This window comes from Dreissena polymorpha, chromosome 10 (genome assembly GCF_020536995.1).
Source record: "Dreissena polymorpha isolate Duluth1 chromosome 10, UMN_Dpol_1.0, whole genome shotgun sequence".
NCBI classification, from domain to species: domain Eukaryota; kingdom Metazoa; phylum Mollusca; class Bivalvia; order Myida; family Dreissenidae; genus Dreissena; species Dreissena polymorpha.
The window spans coordinates 12848847-12869090 of record NC_068364.1 but is presented as its reverse complement, the minus strand read 5'-3'; the positions used below and the strand labels follow the sequence as shown (position 1 = coordinate 12869090).

General features: G+C 35.6%; 1 protein-coding gene across 3 annotated transcripts in view; it reads right to left on the bottom strand.

Annotated features, from left to right (window-relative positions):
* Positions 1–2086: 2086 nt before the first annotated feature.
* Positions 2087–20244, bottom strand: part of LOC127847142 (titin homolog) — a 142712-nt gene continuing 124554 nt past the window's right edge. For all 3 annotated transcript variants that reach the window (XM_052378820.1, XM_052378821.1, XM_052378822.1), the window contains 4 exons: positions 13254–13426; positions 9571–9721; positions 8405–8512; positions 2087–5890 (listed from right to left, as the gene is read on the bottom strand). In XM_052378820.1, the coding sequence (XP_052234780.1) occupies positions 5749–5890; positions 8405–8512; positions 9571–9721; positions 13254–13426 (574 nt within the window). In that variant the 3' untranslated portion in view covers positions 2087–5748. The remainder of the gene's footprint in view (positions 5891–8404; positions 8513–9570; positions 9722–13253; positions 13427–20244) is intronic.

Below are 20244 nucleotides of genomic sequence, written 5' to 3'. Positions count from 1 at the left end.
ATATATATATATATATATATATATATATATATATATATATATATATATATATAAAGGGAAGATTCAATTCACAAGCTTCCTAGAATCCAAAGTGCAAATTTTTGTAGTGTTTCCAAAAGGAAAGGGTAAGAAAAACAACAAGAAAGTAAATATTTAGTATCTGAAGCAAACAAGAAGAAATAATAAGTTAACTTCCTGAACATTTTATAGTTTTTTTTAAGCGGGACGTGTTATACTCTACACAATACTAGACACAACATTTGACATTAGCATCAACAAGACTTAGAGGTAATCCACTAAAATACTGTGCCTTGAACAATACCATAGAAAGATCTCAATGCAACTACATATGAACCGTACTCTGGGAAAACAGGGCTTAATGCATGCATGTAATGTTTCGGCCTAGATTAGTCTGTGCAGTCTGCACAGACCCATCAGGAACTACACTTTCGATCAACATTGGATGGTCGCTTAGAAGAGATCTCCTTTAAACGAAATAAACAATAGCGGAAAGTGTTGTCCCATATAAGCCTGTGCAGCAAACACAACGCACAAGCATTAAGCCCCATGTTCCCAGTACAACGCTTATATCTGAACATGGTCTGAATTTCCAGTGAAATCTCATCTTCATTTATATACATATGTATTTCAGACTCACAAAACATTCTCAAAATGATGTCTTTTTGAGTCTATCAATATATTTTAGTGTTCTGCCAAGTTCCTTAATATGAAGTTAAAGGTTTAATGGTAGAAAAAGTTGTCATATATGAACTTGATTTTCAAAATGACATTTGTTAACACCTGTATCAATCTTCAATATTTAATCTGAACTGTCAACGATATTATCTGAACTGTCTCCTCAGTAATATTTGATCTAAACTGTCTCCTCAGCAATATTTGATCTAAACTGTCTCCTCAGCAATATTTGATCTAAACTGTCTCCTCAGCAATATTTGATCTAAACTGTCTCCTCAGTAATATTTGATCTAAACTGTCTCCTCAGCAATATTTGATCTAAACTGTCTCCCCAGTAATATTTGATCTAAACTGTCTCCTCAGTAATATTTGATCTAAACTGTCTCCTCAGTAATATTTGAAGTGAACTGTCTCCTCAGTAATATTTGGTCTGAACTGTTTTGTCAGCAGTATTTCCTGAACAGCATGTGATAGTCTAAATATAGCCTGGGAATAGTCTAAATATAGCCTGGGAATAGTCTAAATATAGCCTGGGAATAGTCTAAATATAGCCTCGGAATTTTGTCTTTTCTGTTAAATAAAAACTTGCAGATATATGGTGGAAAATGTATATTCATTCTATTGGCAAGAATAGTAACTATACTTAAAAAATATAACATATTCATATGATATTTCACAAATATTTCAAGACAAATAAAATATAAATGCATACAATACATATAAACAAAATAAAAATGTTATAATCAAAATTTAACATTGATTAATTCAAATTCATGTTAAAAATAACTGATATCTCTTTTTTTATTTAACTGTGCTTGGAATTACAATTGTGTGTTACCTATTAACACCACTATTAAAACAATAAATAGGTGACTGTTCTTACAAAAAAGTGACTCAAATTACAAAAGAGCTATCAAAGAAACACAGAATTGCCCAAACAATCAATTTAAAAAAAAAGCAATAAATGCATACAGATAATTTTCTAAAAGAATATCAGAATGTTCAAATACAAAACATCATTAAAATGCTAATACAAGTTTTCATGTTTTAATTTGAGCATTTTTTCATTTATAGATTCAACGTTATAACTATATATATAAGTAAAACTACCAAAATATTATTTTCTTCTAAAATGATGTTACACATTTAACAATAGTATGCATGCCAATCGAAATAAAGCAACTTTAGCTAATCGACAGCAGAGCAAAATATATGATGTTGGAACTATATAATGATTTAAGCAGCATTCAATCAAATCTAAATTGCAAAAACAAAAGTGAACCACATGTTTATGTTTCTGTTTTGTAATAATAAACAAGAACTTGTCCATATAAAATAAGAATGAAAAAAAATCAGGCAGTTTATTGTTACATAATTTTTCAGAACGATGATATAAAAATGTTTAAAATGTGTACAATTAATTAAATATGAATTAAAGGCTAATTAAGGTCAGACAATTTCTACGTTTGAACACTGCTGACCAAATATTGGGTCAATCAGATCACTGTCTTACTGTGATGAGGATTATATATGTACCTTGCACTGGGAAACCAGGCTTAATGCATGTACCTAGTGTTGTTCCAGATTAGCCTGTGCAATCCACACAGGCTAATCCGGGACGACACTTTCGGCTGTTATGGTATTTTTTGTGTAAAGGGAGTCTCTTCTAAACAAACATTCAGTCACGATGGAAAGTGTTGTCCCAGATTAGCCTTTGAGGACTGCACAGGCTGCACTGGAAGGACACTTCACACACATGCATTAATCCCTGTTTGCCCAGAGCACGGATCATGTATACATGTTGTATGCTTCTGTATGGACAATCAGTAGCGTGGATCATGTATACATGTTGTATGCTTCTGTATCGACAATCAGTCTAGTGGATCATGTATACATGTTGTATGCTTCTGTATGGACAATCAGTAGCGTGGATCATGTATACATGTTGTATGCTTCTGTATCGACAATCAGTAGCGCGGATCATGTACACATGTTGTATGCTTCTGTATCGACAATCAGTCTAGTGGATCATGTATACATGTTGTATGCTTCTGTATGGACAATCAGTCTAGTGGATCATGTATACATGTTGTATGCTTCTGTATCGACAATCAGTCTAGTGGATCATGTATACATGTTGTATGCTTCTGTATCGACAATCAGTCTAGTGGATCATGTATACATGTTGTATGCTTCTGTATCGACAATCAGTCTAGTGGATCATGTATACATGTTGTATGCTTCTGTATCGACAATCAGTCTAGTGGATCATGTATACATGTTGTATGCTTCTGTATCGACAATCAGTCTAGTGGATCATGTATACATGTTGTATGCTTCTGTATCGACAATCAGTCTAGTGGATCATGTATACATGTTGTATGCTTCTGTATCGACAATCAGTCTAGTGGATCATGTATACATGTTGTATGCTTCTGTATCGACAATCAGTCTAGTGGATCATGTATACATGTTGTATGCTTCTGTATCGACAATCAGTCTAGTGGATCATGTATACATGTTGTATGCTTCTGTATCGACAATCAGTCTAGTGGATCATGTATACATGTTGTATGCTTCTGTATCGACAATCAGTCTAGTGGATCATGTATACATGTTGTATGCTTCTGTATCGACAATCAGTCTAGTGGATCATGTATACATGTTGTATGCTTCTGTATCGACAATCAGTCTAGTGGATCATGTATACATGTTGTATGCTTCTGTATCGACAATCAGTCTAGTGGATCATGTATACATGTTGTATGCTTCTGTATCGACAATCAGTCTAGTGGATCATGTATACATGTTGTATGCTTCTGTATCGACAATCAGTCTAGTGCATCATGTATACATGTTGTATGCTTCTGTATCGACAATCAGTCTAGTGGATCATGTATACATGTTGTATGCTTCTGTATCGACAATCAGTCTAGTGCATCATGTATACATGTTGTATGCTTCTGTATCGACAATCAGTCTAGTGCATCATGTATACATGTTGTATGCTTCTGTATCGACAATCAGTCTAGTGGATCATGTATACATGTTGTATGCTTCTGTATCGACAATCAGTCTAGTGGATCATGTATACATGTTGTATGCTTCTGTATCGACAATCAGTCTAGTGGATCATGTATACATGTTGTATGCTTCTGTATCGACAATCAGTCTAGTGGATCATGTATACATGTTGTATGCTTCTGTATCGACAATCAGTCTAGTGGATCATGTATACATGTCGTATGCTTCTGTATCGACAATCAGTCTAGTGGATCATGTATACATGTTGTATGCTTCTGTATGGACAATCAGTAGCGCGGATCATGTATACATGTTGTATGCTTCTGTATGGACAATCAGTAGCGCGGATCATGTATACATGTTGTATGCTTCTGTATGGACAATCAGTAGCGCGGATCATGTATACATGTTGTATGCTTCTGTATGGACAATCAGTAGCGCGGATCATGTATACATGTTGTATGCTTCTGTATGGACAATCAGTAGCGCGGATCATGTACACATGTTGTATGCTTCTGTATGGACAATCAGTAGCGCGGATCATGTATACATGTTGTATGCTTCTGTATGGACAATCAGTAGCGCGGATCATGTATACATGTTGTATGCTTCTGTATGGACAATCAGTAGCGCGGATCATGTATACATGTTGTATGCTTCTGTATCGACAATCAGTCTAGTGGATCATGTACACATGTTGTATGCTTCTGTATGGACAATCAGTAGCGCGGATCATGTATACATGTTGTATGCTTCTGTATCGACAATCAGTCTAGCGGATCATGTATACATGTTGTATGCTTCTGTATGGACAATCAGTAGCGCGGATCATGTACACATGTTGTATGCTTCTGTATGGACAATCAGTCTAGCGGATCATGTATACAATGTGTACGCTTCTGTATCGACAATCAGTAGCGCGGATCATGTATACATGTTGTATGCTTCTGTATGGACAATCAGTAGCGCGGATCATGTATACAATGTGTACGCTTCTGTATCGACAATCAGTAGCGCGGATCATGTATACATGTTGTATGCTTCTGTATGGACAATCAGTAGCGCGGATCATGTATACATGTTGTATGCTTCTGTATGGACAATCAGTAGCGCGGATCATGTATACATGTTGTATGCTTCTGTATGGACAATCAGTAGCGCGGATCATGTACACATGTTGTATGCTTCTGTATCGACAATCAGTAGCGCGGATCATGTATACATGTTGTATGCTTCTGTATGGACAATCAGTAGCGCGGATCATGTATACATGTTGTATGCTTCTGTATCGACAATCAGTACCGCGGATCATGTATACATGTTGTATGCTTCTGTATCGACAATCGATCAGTCTAATGGACAACATTACTATTATACTAGCATTTAAATAATAAGCGTTAACAACTTTGCTGGTAATAAAACATACTTTCTAATTTGAGCAACATTGAATAATCAGATCCTGAATGAAGAGTAAGCACACTATGCCTTTAAGAATGCAATAAACAAAATATATCTACAATCTCTTACTGAACTCTATGAAATAAGATAACAAAACAGTATACTACACTAGGCTTCAAGATAAAATAACTTTTCCTTTTTCTTAATGGTTTTAAAATATAACTTTAGTATAATCAAACATTACTTTAAGTACTGCATGATCCTAGATTATGAGGAATTAAAACACAGCGTAAGAGTGCATTTTACACAAATAAAAGCATGTAACCACGAGAAATTTACGTGAATCAAAACACCACTTTCATGCAAAACTAAGTTCATAATTAAAATCCTACAAGTTCATGAGCTCACAACTTTGTAATTCCATGAGCTATAACAAGTTCATGAGCACACAACTTAGTAATTCCATGAGCTATAGCAATTTAATGAGCTCACAACTTTGTAATTCCATGAGCTATAACAAGTTCATGAGCTCACAACTTTGTATTTCCATGAGCTATAGCAATTTAATGAGCTCACAACTTTGTAATTCCATGAGATATAACAAGTTAATGAGCTCAGATAGTCATAAGTTCATGAGTATTGGTGAAGCTTAAGTAGGTCAAACTCCTCAACGTTGAGTCCAAGCCAGGCCAGGAGCTCGTAATATGAGAACACAAAGGCTCGCGTGATGTCCTGAGTGTGCTCCATGCCTTCTGATTCCAGCTGGAGGGACCTGAAACAAGCATATGTAAAACACGAATGGACATGAAACCAGCATAGGTAAAATATAAAGGGATATGAAAACAGCATATGAAAAATGTGATGGGACCTGAAACCAGCATATGTAAAACACGAATGGACATGAAACCAGCATAGGTTAAATATGAAGGGAGATGAAAACAGCATATGAAAAATGTGATGGGACCTGAAACCAGCATATGTACATGAAGGGACATGAAACCAGCATATGTTAAATATGAAGGGACATGAAATCAGCATATATAAAATGTGAAGGGACCTAAAACCAGGATATGTAAAATGTAAAGGGACCTGAAACCTGCATAATGTACAATGTGAAGGGACCTGAACCAGCATTTGTAAAATATGTCAAGGATCTGGAACCAGCATATGTAAAATATGTCACCAACAAATTCTAGCTGAAGAAACCTGAAACCGTCACAACTAAAATATGTCAATCAAAATGTAGAATTGAAATTGTTATAGCTAAATAAAACAAGAGCACCGCCTTGCGGGTGCAGACCGCTCATCTATTTTCTTTTTAAAGGTGAAGGGACTCTCATTTTCAATCACAAAGGAGGGAGGGGTAGAGTGAAGAGGGGTGTATAGTGTGGGGGGTGTGGACATATTACATTATTTTAAAAAATGCGAATTTTTTTTATATAATTCGGGGGGGAGGGGGGGGGGGGTACGATGGTTGGACGGTATTTCAAATATAAAATAATAAAAATAAATATTTGTGTTTTTTAACCGTTTCAAAAAAAATAAAAAAATAAAATTGGGGGGGGGGGGGGGTCAGGGGTGGGGGGGGGGGGGGTATAGTGTAAGGGTGTGGTGGACATTTGTGAGATGATCTTAAAAAAAAAAAAAATTAGGGGGGGGGGGGGTTCGGGTAGGGGGGATTCTTGGGTGCAATGGTTGGACGGTATTTCAAACATAAAATAATAATAAAAATATTTGGGTTTTTTAACCGTTTAAAAAAAAATTGGGGGGGGGGGTGGGGTGGGGGGGTATAGTGTGAGGGTGTGGTGGTCATTTGTGAGATGATAAAAAAAAATAAAATAGGGGGGGGATTCGAGGGGGGGGGGGGGGGGGAATTCGGGGGGGGGGGGGAGGGGGGAAGGGCATGGGGGATGGTTTGGGTGGAGTCTATTGTGGTATGTCAGGTATGAGTAGTTTTGTCAAAGTATCAATCAAATCTAATCATAAATAAAGAAGTTATGGCAATTTTAGCAAAATTTAATAATTTGACCTCGAGAGTCAAGGTCATTCAAAGGTCAAGGTAAAATTAAACTTGCCAGGTACAGTAACCTCATGATAGCATGAAAGTATTTGAAGTTTGAAAGCAATAGCCTTGATACTTCAGAAGTAAAGTGGATCGAAACACAAAATTTAACCATATATTCAAAGTTACTAAGTAAAAAAAGGGCCATAATTCCGTAAAAATGACAACCTGAGTTATGCAACTTGTCCTTTTACTGTAACCTTATGATAGTTTGCGAGTGTTCCAAGTATGAAAGCAATATCTTTGATACTTTAGGGGTAAAGTGGACCAAAACACAAAACTTAACCAAATTTTCAATTTTCTAAGTATAAAGGGCCCATAATTCCGTCCAAATGCCAGTCAGAGTTACATAACTTTGCCTGCACAGTCCCCTTATGATAGTTAATAAGTGTTGCAAGTATGAAAGCAATAGCTTTGATACTGTAGAAATAAAGTGGACCTAAACACAAAACTTTAACAAATTTTCAATTTTCCAAGTATAAAAAGGGCACATAATTTTGTCAAAATGCCAGTCAGAGTTACATTACTTTGCCTGCACAGTCCCCTTATGATAGTTAGTAAGTGTTGCAAGTATGAAAGCAATAGCTTTGATACTTAAGGAATAAAATGGACCTAAACATAAAACTTAACCAAAATTTTCAATTTTCTAAGTATAAAAAGGGCAAATAATTTTGTCAAAATGCACGCCAGAGTTATCTAACTTTGCCTGCCCAGTCCCCTCATGATAGAAAGTAAGTGTACCAAGTTTGAATGCAACAGCATTGATACTTTCTGAGAAAAGTGGACCTAAACGCAAAACTTAACCAAAATTTTCAATTTTCTAAGTATAAAAAGGGCACATAATTCTGTCAAAATGAACGCCAGAGTTATCTAACTTTGCCTGCCCAGTCCTCTCATGATAGTTAGTAAGTGTACCAAGTTTGAATGCTATAGCAATGATACTTTCTGAGAAAAGTGGACCTAAACGCAAAACTTAACCAGACGCCAACGCCGACGCAGACGCCGACGCCATGGTGATGACAATAGCTAATTTTTTTTTTTCAAAAAATAGATGAGCTAATAACACAACACCATGTTTGCATTTTTTCATTCAATCCCCAGATAGACTGACTGACTGGTGCAAACCAACCTAACCAAGCTTCTTTGAAGGGCCGGTGGGGACGCATAACAAAGCTTACTGTTACATCAAAGTCACATGGTAATACCAAACACTCAAAGTCGTACCTGTTGAATCGAAGTCTAGCCTCGAGTTCTGCCTGTTTTCTCGCCATTTCCTCTGCGAGACGTCGCGCCTCCTCTATCGCCTTTTGTGCTTCCTCCTCGCGACGGCGTCTGAATAATATGAATCACTTACATTGTCTCATATTGTATGAAACTATTCTATAATAGTAATCTTCTTTATGATATCAAATGACTATCTTCTATGATATGATTATTTTCTATGTTATTAAATGAATCTTTTCTATGATGAAAATCTTTTCTATGATTTGAATATATCTATTATGTGAATATTTTCTATGATATTAATATTTTCTATGATATGAATATTTTCCAGGTATTAAATGAAACTTTTTTTATATAAAATGTTTTCTATGAAATGTATCATTTTATTTAATATGAATCTTTTCCATTATATCAAATGAATATTTTAGGGTAGCCGTGGTGTAGTGGAAATGGTGTCTGGCAGGTCAGGGGTTCAATCCCCACTGGGAGCATTCCTTCGATCTCCCCAAAAGAATCCAAATGCTGGTTCTAGTCCCATGAAACAGACTCGAGAGCGTTTAAAAAACCCTAAGGCTTTCAATGCAATTGAGCTTAAATAAATAGGTTTAAACTAATTGAATAATTTCTGTGTAATTAATATGTTCAACAATATAAAATAAATCTTTTCTATGCATGAATCTTTTCTATAATATGAATCTTTTCTATGATATGAAAACATTCTGTTCACAATGAAATAACAGAGAAACAGATCGACCTGAAAGAGTGCTTGCCCTTTACGTGCTTGCATTCACATGTATATATCAGTGTATCTCTTATCGAGTCATTTAATAAAAGGATGCTTGAAATAGTGCTATTACATTAATATAACTTCTAAGTTTGAAAATCTCTTATTCCAAACAACTGTACAAAGTTAATGTATGAATTATGCCTACCATTTAAAAAAAATAAATATGATACACATTTGACAGGTCACATGATCTTATTACCTTGCAATGATATTCTGATATTTTTTTTGATAAACTATCAATTAAAAAATTGATCTGCCTTTAAGTAAGCATTCTATAAGATTTGATTCTAGTTGGAACATACAACACTACATACAAAAGATTTCAGTAATTCAGTAATTTAATGTCTTTTAGAAACTGTTCAATCAACCATTAACTCACTTTTCTTCCTCTTCTAGCCGCTTCCTTTCCTCCTCTTCCTCCTTTTTCTTCCTTTCATACTCAATTCTTTCCTCTTCTGCCATCTTTGCCATCATTTCTTCCTCTGCCTTCCTCCTTTCTTCTTCCTCCAATGCTTTACGCTCTGCCTCCTCTGTAAACACCAATGTGGCTATAGAGTATACGTTCATGTTAACATTGCAGGGCAGCAAAACAAACCCAGATAGGGGCCCTGTCTAATCAAACATCATCTGACAATCACAAGTTATGACGGACATTTTAGCTCACAACAAATAGATATGTGCCGCTAACTGGGTAACAGGGCTTAATTTATGTACATACAATTTGGTCCCATATTAGCAGGTGCATTGTGCACATGCTAATCAGGAACCACACGTTCCACTTTTATGAATGTGCATTTTGCACATGCTAATCAGGAACCACACGTTCCACTTTTATGAATGTGCATTGTCACATGCTAATCAGGAACCACACGTTCCACTTTTATGAATGTGCATTGTGCACATGCTAATCAGGAACCACATGTTCCACTTTTATGAATGTGCATTGTCACATGCTAATCAGGAACCACACGTTCCACTTTTATGAATGTGCATTGTGCACAGGCTAATCAGGAACCACACGTTCCACTTTTATGAATGTGCATTGTGCACATGCTAATCAGGAACCACAAGTTCCACTTTTATGAATGTGCATTGTGCACAGGCTAATCAGGAACCACACGTTCCACTTTTATGAATGTGCATTGTGCACGCTAATCAGGAACCACACGTTCCACTTTTATGAATGTGCATTATGCACAGGCTAATCAGGAACCACACGTTCCACTTTTATGAATGTGCATTTTGCACAGGCTAATCAGGAACCACATGTTCCACTTTTATGAATGTGCATTGTTACACGCTAATCAGGAACCACACGTTCCACTTTTATGAATGTGCATTGTCACATGCTAATCAGGAACCACACGTTCCACTTTTATGAATGTGCATTGTCACATGCTAATCAGGAACCACACGTTCCACTTTTATGAATGTGCATTGTCACATGCTAATCAGGAACCACACGTTCCACTTTTATGAATGTGCATTGTCACATGCTAATCAGGAACCACACGTTCCACTTTTATGAATGTGCATTGTGCACATGCTAATCAGGAACCATATGTTGCACTTTTATGAATGTGCATTGTGCACGCTAACCAGGAACCATATGTTGCACTTTTATGGTATTTTTAAGGAAGTCTCTTCATAGTATAGGTGGAAAGTGTTGTCCTTAATTAGCCTGTGCCGACTGTACAGGCTATTCTGGGACAACATTTTAATATGCACATGCAATAAGCCCAATTTTTCCAAAACAAGGTTCATACGTATTATCAATATGTTCTTAAAATAAAGGGCATGATTGATGGATTGAAAGGAAATGAATGGAATTAATGAAATTTCCTGACCATAGAGCTAATAGGTTGGAGCTTAGCTATTTAACTGTTACAAAGACTGAATCATATTTTTTTATCATCCAATGCATAATGACAGGCTCTAACCCATACCGCTTAGTACTATATAATCGACTTTACAGGGACCTGTCTACACAATGGTAAATTGAAGATTAAACAAGAGCACCGCCTTGCGGGTGCAGACCGCTCATCTATTTTCTTTTTAAAGGTGAAGGGACTCTCATTTTCAATCACAAAGGAGGGAGGAGTGGAGTGAAGAGGGGTGTATAGTGTGGGGTTGTGGACATTTATTACATTATCTTCCAAAAAAGCGAAAAAAAAAAAAATAAATAAAAAAATCGGGGGGGGGGGGGGTATAGTGTGAGGGTGTGGTGATAATTTGTGAGATGATCTTAAAAAAAAAAAAAAAAAAAAAAAATCAAAAAAAAAATTTGGGGGGGGGGGGTGGGGGGTGGGGTGGGGGTATAGTGTGAGGGTGTGGTGGTCATTTGTGAGATGATCTTATAAAAAAAAAAAAAAAAAAAAAAATTAGGGGGGGGGGGAGGGGGGGAGGGGGGGGAGGGCACGGGGGATGGTTTGGGTGAAGTCTATTGTGGTATGTCAGGTAAGAGTAGTTTCATCAAAGTATCAATCAAATCTAATCATAAATAAAGAAGTTATGGCAATTTTAGCAAAATTTAATAATTTGACCTTGAGAGTCAAGGTCATTCAAAGGTCAAAGTAAAATTCAAGTTGCCAGGTACAGTAACCTCATGATAGCATGTAAGTATTTGAAGTTTGAAAGCAATAGCCTTGATACTTCGAGTGGATCGAAACACAAAATTTAACCATATATTAAAAGTTACTAAGTCAAAAAAGGGCCATAATTCCGTAACAATGACAACCAGAGTTATGCAACTTGTCCTTTTACTGTACCCTTATGATAGTTTGTGAGTGTTCCAAGTATGAAAGCAATATCTATGATACTTTAGGGGTAAAGTGACCAAAACATAAATCTTAACCAAATTTTCAATTTTCTAAGTATAAAGGGCCCATAATTCCGTCCAAATGCCAGTCAGAGTTACATAACTTTGCCTGCACCGTCCCCTTATGATAGTTCATAAATCTTGCAAGTATGAAAGCAATAGCTTTGATACTGTAGGAATAAAGTGGACCTAAACACAAAACTTAATCAAATTTTCAATTTTCTAAGTATAAAAAGGGCACATAATTCTGTCAAAATGCCAGTCAGAGTTACATTACTTTGCCTGCACAGTCCCCTTATGATAGTTAGTAAGTGTTGCAAGTATGAAAGCAATAGCTTTGATGCTTAAGGAATAAAATGGACCTAAACACAAAACTTAACCAAAATTGTCAATTTTCTAAGTATAAAAAGGGCACATAATTCTGTCAAAATGCATGCCAGAGTTATCTAACTTTGCCTGCCCAGTCCCCTCATGATAGTAAGTAAGTGTACCAAGTTTGAATGCAATAGCATTGATACTTACTGAGAAAAGTGGAACTAAACGCAAAACTTAACCAAAATTTGCAATTTTTTAAGTATAAAAAGGGCACATAATTCTGTCAAAATGCACGCCAGAGTTATCTAACTTTGCCTGCCTAGTCCCCTCATGATAGTAAGTAAGTGTACCAAGTTTGAATGCAATAGCATTGATACTTTCTGAGAAAAGTGGACCTAAACGCAAAACTTAACCGGACGCCGACGCCAACGCCAACGCCAACGCCAACGCCAACGCCGACGCCGACGCCAAGGTGATGACAATAGCTCATAATTTTTTTTCAAAAAATAGATGAGCTAAAAATGTTTGTCATGTATATATGTACTACAATGAGTGGTAAGTTATTTGAAAATTGCATGATGAATGACTTAGTTACAGTGAGAACAACCATGGAAGGTCGCACTACTAACACAAGCCCATACACTGGACCATTGTGACAGCTATCTCAAGCTTACCACATCAGGCCTTGACCAAAGTAGAAAGAAAAACACAAACATGCACTTTAAACTCAATATCATTAATGGGACATTCATTTTTGTTGATTTCTTGTGTTGACTGATCCATGACATGAAATTAACACAAACTCCGCCTTTTCCAAAATCAGAAATCGACTAATTTACGTGTCCATAAAAAAGTATATTTTTTTAAATCACAAAATGTTATGCCCACAAATATAAACGATTTTACAGTGATTTTCCCCTTGTACCCACCCTGCCTCTTCTTCTCCTCCTCCTCATGACGTTTCTTCATTTCCTCGAGTTTTCGTGCGTACTCCTCCTTCCTCCTACGTTCCCGCTCCTGCTCCGCCTTCTCCCGTTTCTGTTTCTCGAGCTCCTCATTCATCTGGTTTGCAGCCTCCTGCTCTTCTTGTTCAGCCTTCAATCTGAGATAAACCCATGCAAAAATGAGCCTCAGTCAGAAAACTGGGCCTAATGAGCCTAATGATTGGGATAAACTCGGCTAAATGCATGTGCAAAAAGTGTTGTCCGAGATAAGCATGTGCTGTTGGCACAGGCTAATCTGGGATGACACTTTCTGCTCTAAATGGATTTTTGCTAAGAAGAGACTTCCCTTATATGAAGTATTCCATAAAAGCAGAAAGCATTGTCCCTGAGTAACCGGTGCAGACTGCACGGCCCAATCTTGGCTGCCACTTTACAAAATACTCTATGCCCTTTTATCCCCAAGCATGGCTCAAATAAAATGGTGCAAGCATTTGCATGACTTATTGGGGGCAAAAACTATGTAACTATAATGAGAAATATAGTTTTTTGAATTTTGTCAAAATTGGAAAATTAATAACTTAATAAGGCTGTAAATGTAAAGCCACTGATTTCACATGAATAAATAATTCACAAGGTCATTCATTATTCATTTGATATTAAAGATTTATAATATTTTGTTGGTTAAGTATTTTCATGCCATTTAGTTAGGATTGGTATTTGTTCTACAAATCAAGGGAAACAAATCTTGCATTTTGTAAGGGTCCACTACTCTTGCTTATGAGAACAGTAGAAATGTTTTCTGATGTACCATAGGAAAGTTAAGTATGTAACTTAATGCCATAAAAACATGTTCATTTAAAAAAAAACACAACAAGATTATAAAGAAAACAAAATATGAGACATTTAAATATCATAAGGTGCATGGTGGAAATTGCTGTGTGATCTAATGTTTTGTAAACTAAAATAGGGATGTTAATCAATCCATAAAAAATGACCAATAATCAAGTATCTTTACATAGGGTCACTTAGTGATTCTGAACTCTGTATCTTTATTTATTGCTACATTAATAGATATATATTGTATATAATTATAAATACAAACTAAATTACAATTCAAAATTTTGTTTTGCAAAATATAGTATTAAAAAACAAATGCTAGCACTTGCAACAATTACTAGTGTTTTCACATGTGCATCATTTTGATCCATAGGAATGCATATCTTAATTGCAAACAAATGAATCAATAAGTCAATCAAAAAGGAATTCTATTTTTTTTTCATCCTATCATGGTTCTTAACTGATCTTGGGTCATAGTCTGATCTTGCAAAAACTTCAAATAACAAATTATTTCTGAAGGTTTCACTGTCAAAATGTCCAAGTTTTATATAATTATGATGGGTCCCTGGTAGGTGCCCACTGATCAATGCTAAATTGTAGGTGCAGAACATCCAACAACCATAATACAAAATCATCAACTGAGTGTGACAATAGATACAGACAGACACACACTCACTCTTCCTCAGCTTTTCTGAGAACCCAAAGAAAACATAATCAACCCAAATGTAACAGAATTAACCAAACAGTAACAGAAAGATATCATTCATGTTTCAACGAAAATTGCCATGTCAACTTGTAAGAACAGTCAAATCTTATGATGGCAAATTAACAGTCTAAATTAATTTAATTGTTCATGCATTGCATTCAATCATCATAATGCACCAACCTTTGTATTTAACAAAAACAGTTAATCAAATAAATGGCTTCCAAATGCACTACAAAGTATTTATTCCAAAGATAAAAATTGTCTCTGCGCCACAATGTTTTATATTGAAAGAGCATGCTTTCCATGCAGATTACATCTCAGCATTTACTTGCATAACAAACCATAATCATGATAACCTGCAGTTGCATTCTAATTATAAACAACAACAAACATTTACCCATAAAAAAAATACTTGAAGCAAGCCGTTTATTGCCTTATATTTTGCTATACAGGTGAGTGGTCTAGAAATATATGTCAATATTGGTTTTGCAATATTGTTACAGGTCCTATCTTATAAGGGAGACCTAGTGAAAACCAAATGACATCTGCAACAGAAAATGTTGTAAGCAGTTATACACACCTAACCTATTTCATACATAATTCAAACAAACATACACATTCAATTAAATAAGGACCTGTTCATTAGAATAAATGGATAACAAGGGACAAAATTGTCTCAAAACCAGGTTTTCAATTGGAAAAAAAGAAGTCTAATAAAGAGAGACAATTCAAAATGTGCATTGTTACTGATTGTTCCTAGTAACACCCCCCCCCCCCCCCACCTCTTGTGTCAAATTCAATCTATTTTAGTCGTGGTGACCTTGATTTCAATTTGAAAAAAAAAGACTGATAAACGAAGACAATTCAAAATGTGCATTGCTACTGATAGTTCCTAGTTACCCCCCTTGTGTCAAATTCAATTTAATTATGTTTAGTCGTGGCGACCTTGACCTTGGAGATGTTGATGTAAGTCTTTCGCATGACACACCATCCAATGATTGTGAACAAACATACCAAGTAATTTTAAAATCTCACAATGAATGACATAGTTACGGCCCGGACAAGAACATTTATGGCCATTTTTTATCTTTAAACTCAAAGTGTGACCTTGATGTTGCAGATATCGACATTATTCTTTCGCATGACACACAGTCCAATGATGGTAAAGAAATGTGCCAAATGATTTTAAAATCTCACAATGAACGACATAGTTATGGCCCGGACAAGCTTGTTCCGCCCGCCCGCCCACATTCCCCAATCTAATAACCAGTTTTTTTCCTTCGAAAAACTTGGTTAAAAACGTGTAAATATAAAATAAAATAGATATAATCATAAGTTGAAGACTGGGCAAATTGATGTGTATAGTAAATACTTTAGGACCTCCTTAAATAGAAATGTAAAATCATAAAGTTAATAATATACTGTTGATTGATGAAGGCAAACATGCATACATAGTAAGATGCTAATTGTTGAACAATGCAATCAAACACTGTCACAATTTCTTTTATAATTGCCCATGAGCTTATCAAGTCCTCCACACACAAAATGATTCTGAACCATGAACAAATGCAAACTGACAAATTGAGGATTCTTGATGACTCAAAACTCTTAGTACCGCGAATCTTTATTGATTGTTAAGTGCATCAATAGTTTTGATTAAGAACACCTTTACGTTTGATAACGTTACTTATGATCTATAAGAACATATTATTTGCCTCAGCAACAATACTGACAACACTTGACATGATTAAAATCATCAAATTTAAATTACCTTGACCTTTAATGATGCTTCTTAACCCTTTATCACTTAGAGACCTATTTTAATGCATTTGTAGTCCCATTGAAGGTTATATTTAATTAAAGACCTTTCTGACTAGATTCAAGTTTTAAAGGTTTTATTTCAAACCCTTAGATACTGATGAGAAGCAAACAACATAAAAACTGAACCGACTGCGAGTTACATGCAGGCACGGTTCTGGTTTTATGCTCAAATGGTTTGCACATAGCCAAATTTTCACTTTGCCTCTGAGTGGGAAAGGGTTAATAGGTATATGAACATAATATTTGACTCAAAATTAATTAATAAAACATTTGCCAGATTTTAAATCATCAATTTAAATTCGGACATGACAACAAATATTACCCTTAAATTGACATGCATTACTCAGAAACATTAAGACAAGAAGACCATGGTGCCCCTTAAGCTCTCACCCAGGTTCAGGGACACCAAATTGCTGAAGACTCAACCTGATGATCTAGTTTTGGACCACATTTTTGACCCAGATTAAAATATTGTATTGTCAACATTCTGACCAAGTTACATCAAGCTTAAGTCCTAAATGTTTCTCCTTAAGCAGGGAATAATCTAGAATTTACTATCTATTGGTCCTTGAACTCGCAAATTTTAGACCAATGAGTCCCAGCCCAAAATTAATGAGTCCACCTTGAAAAAGATTGGGTCCCAAATTTTGAAACATACCAAGTAGTGAAGAAAATTTAAGTGACACTAGCTCAAAAACTATATTTTGCATTAAACTTTTAATAATCTCTAAAACAGTGAATTTTGAAACCAAATAACAAATTCAGGGTTATCACTATCTTGTTTGCCTTCACATAGGCTAAAAGTGTCTGTTACATGAATGTAACCTGTTACAAAATATCAACTTGATTCAAGTCAATGGTAATATCATTGTTAACATCTGAATTGCGAGCCTGATAATATTATTGTTAACGTCCGAATTGCGAGCCGTTGACATACCGTTATTAAAGTTAAGAGTTGTTTGTTTTGGATCTAGCTTCAACACCTTATTTCGGAGGCATTATTTCTGTATTATTTATGATTAAGTTACAAAAGTTAAAGCAGGCCTTCATCTGGGGACTCCAGAAAATATCATAACACACTCTATTTAAAAGGTCGATTCTAATTGGTTCATATTATACAGCAGCGGCTCGACTCAAGAGCCAATCAAAAGACTTGTTGCAGTCTTCAAGCCTCATTCGGTTAAACTCAAAATGAAAAATTTAAGTAAGTTATGTAAAGATTGAGTCTTAAATGTGGCCTCTATTGTGGTCACAAAGTTTTTGAAAAGTTTGCCAGGGTGACCTAGTTTGTCTGCAGATTCAAATGCAGCCTTAGTATTGCCAAAATGAACAAAATAAAAAATTCCTGGTGACAAAGTTATTGGATAAAAGTAACCCAGATTCAAATTTCTCCTTGATATTGTCACAATAAAAAATTTGATCAAGTTTTATCAACACTGAGTCATAAATGTGGCCTCGAGAGAGGTAACAAAGTTTTATAACATTTGACCTAGTTACCTAGTGACCTTGTGACCTAGCTAGTTTTCTTTCTATTTTTTTAGCAGATGACCCAGATTCAAACTCTACTAACATTTTGTAAAGAAAAACATTTTCACCAAGTCTCTTCAATATTGAATGACAAACATGGCCTCTAGAGTGGTAACTAGCTAACAGTTGATGCTGCTCACCAAACACCACATGAAGATGGACACTGGACATAGGGTGATAACAATAGCTTACCTTGAGCACTTTGTGCTCAGGTGTGCTTCAAATGTGTACACCATAACAAGGAGCAGCACAACATAAATGTGCAAGGCTTACGTTATTTCCACTATTCTGAAACATTTATAACAAAGATTAAATAATTTTAATGATGATCATTTTCTGGACAAAACAAATTCAAAGGGAACAACTCTAAATACATTTCGAATATATATGGTAATTACTATGGTTTCTGACCCTAACATTGAGAAAACCCAAGGAAAATCATGCCATGATTTTACAAGAATGAAAATCTAACATGCATTTTATGTGCAGGATTGTGGCTGATCAATGACCAAAATGTATGGGAACAGTCTCCCCAAAAATTGCATGCACCAAATCATTGCACAGAATCTTTGAACTAAATCTTAATTCTCATGATGCAAAAACAAAATGCAATTATTAATATCGTGCAAAAACTTGCATGGAAGAAAACAAGTTGCAACCAACATAGTAGCAACCTAGAATATAACGCAGAAGACTCTGAATCAGGTGGAGAGGCGAGACCTGTGCTGGAAAACATAAAGTAACCGGTAAGTAAGTAAACATCATTCATACTGAAGATGCAAGCAAAAACAAGCGATGTGTTTGTGAAACACTATGTCCTCATATGACCTTTGATCTTGAAGGATGACCTTGACCTTTTACCACTCAAAATGTGCAGCTCCATGAGATACACATGCATGCCAAATATCAAGTTGCTACTTTCAATATTGAAAAAGTGTACATTAAGTGAGCGATTTTGACACATATATTTGACCTTTGACCTTGAAGGATGACCTTAACCTTGACCTTTCACCACTCAAAATGTGCAACTCCATGAGATACACATGCTTGCCAAATATGAAGTTGCTATCTTCAATATTGCAAAAGTTATGGCAAAATGTTAAAGTTGAAGCAAACAAACACACAAACTAACCAACCAACAGACAGGGCAAAAACAAAACAAGGGACAAAATTGTCACAAAACCAGGTTTTCATTGTGAAAAAAAATCTGATAAAGGGAGAAAACTCAAACTGAACTTTTGAAATGAACAAACAAAATTAACCCCCTTTGTAAGTTTTTTTTTTTTTTTAAATCTATTTTTAGTCGTGGCGACCTTGACATTGGAGATATTGACGTGATTCTTTCGTGCGACTCACCGTCCCATGATGGTGAACAAATGTGCCAAATGATTTTAAAATCTCACAATGAATGACATAGTTATGGCCAGGAAAAGCTCATTTATGGCCATTTTTGACCTTTGAACTCAAAGTGTGACCTTGACCTTGGAGATATCGACGTAATTATTTCGCGCGACACACCGTCCAATGATGGTGAACAAATGTGCGAAATGATTTTAAAATCTGACAATGAACGACATAGTTATGGCCCGGACAAGCTTGTTCCGCCCGCCAGCCAGCCCGCCCGCATTCGCCAATCTAATAACCAGATTTTTCCTTCGGAAAACCTGGTTAAAAATGGTTTACACTAAATGTTTAATCATTCAAACGTTAACATTTTGAGTGGGAAAAATTGAATGCATTCATTGGTCAAACCACAGTGTAACTCAAACGCTCACAAATACTTCCATCTAAACTAAATTGGTTATTATAGAAAATGTATTTACTTAAAAATTTGTATAAATAAAGCTTTGTTGTAATAAATAAGGCTGGTGAATCAATTTGTGTACTAGTATATTATTTTAAAACAAAACGTAAACAAGAGCTGTGTTTGTGAAACACAATACCCCCTACTGAGCTTTGAAGCCATATATTTGATCTTTGACCTTGAAGGATGACCATGACCTTGACCTTTCACCACTCAAAATTTGCAGCTCCATGAGATACACATGCATGCAAAATATCAAGTTGCTATCTTCAATATTGCAA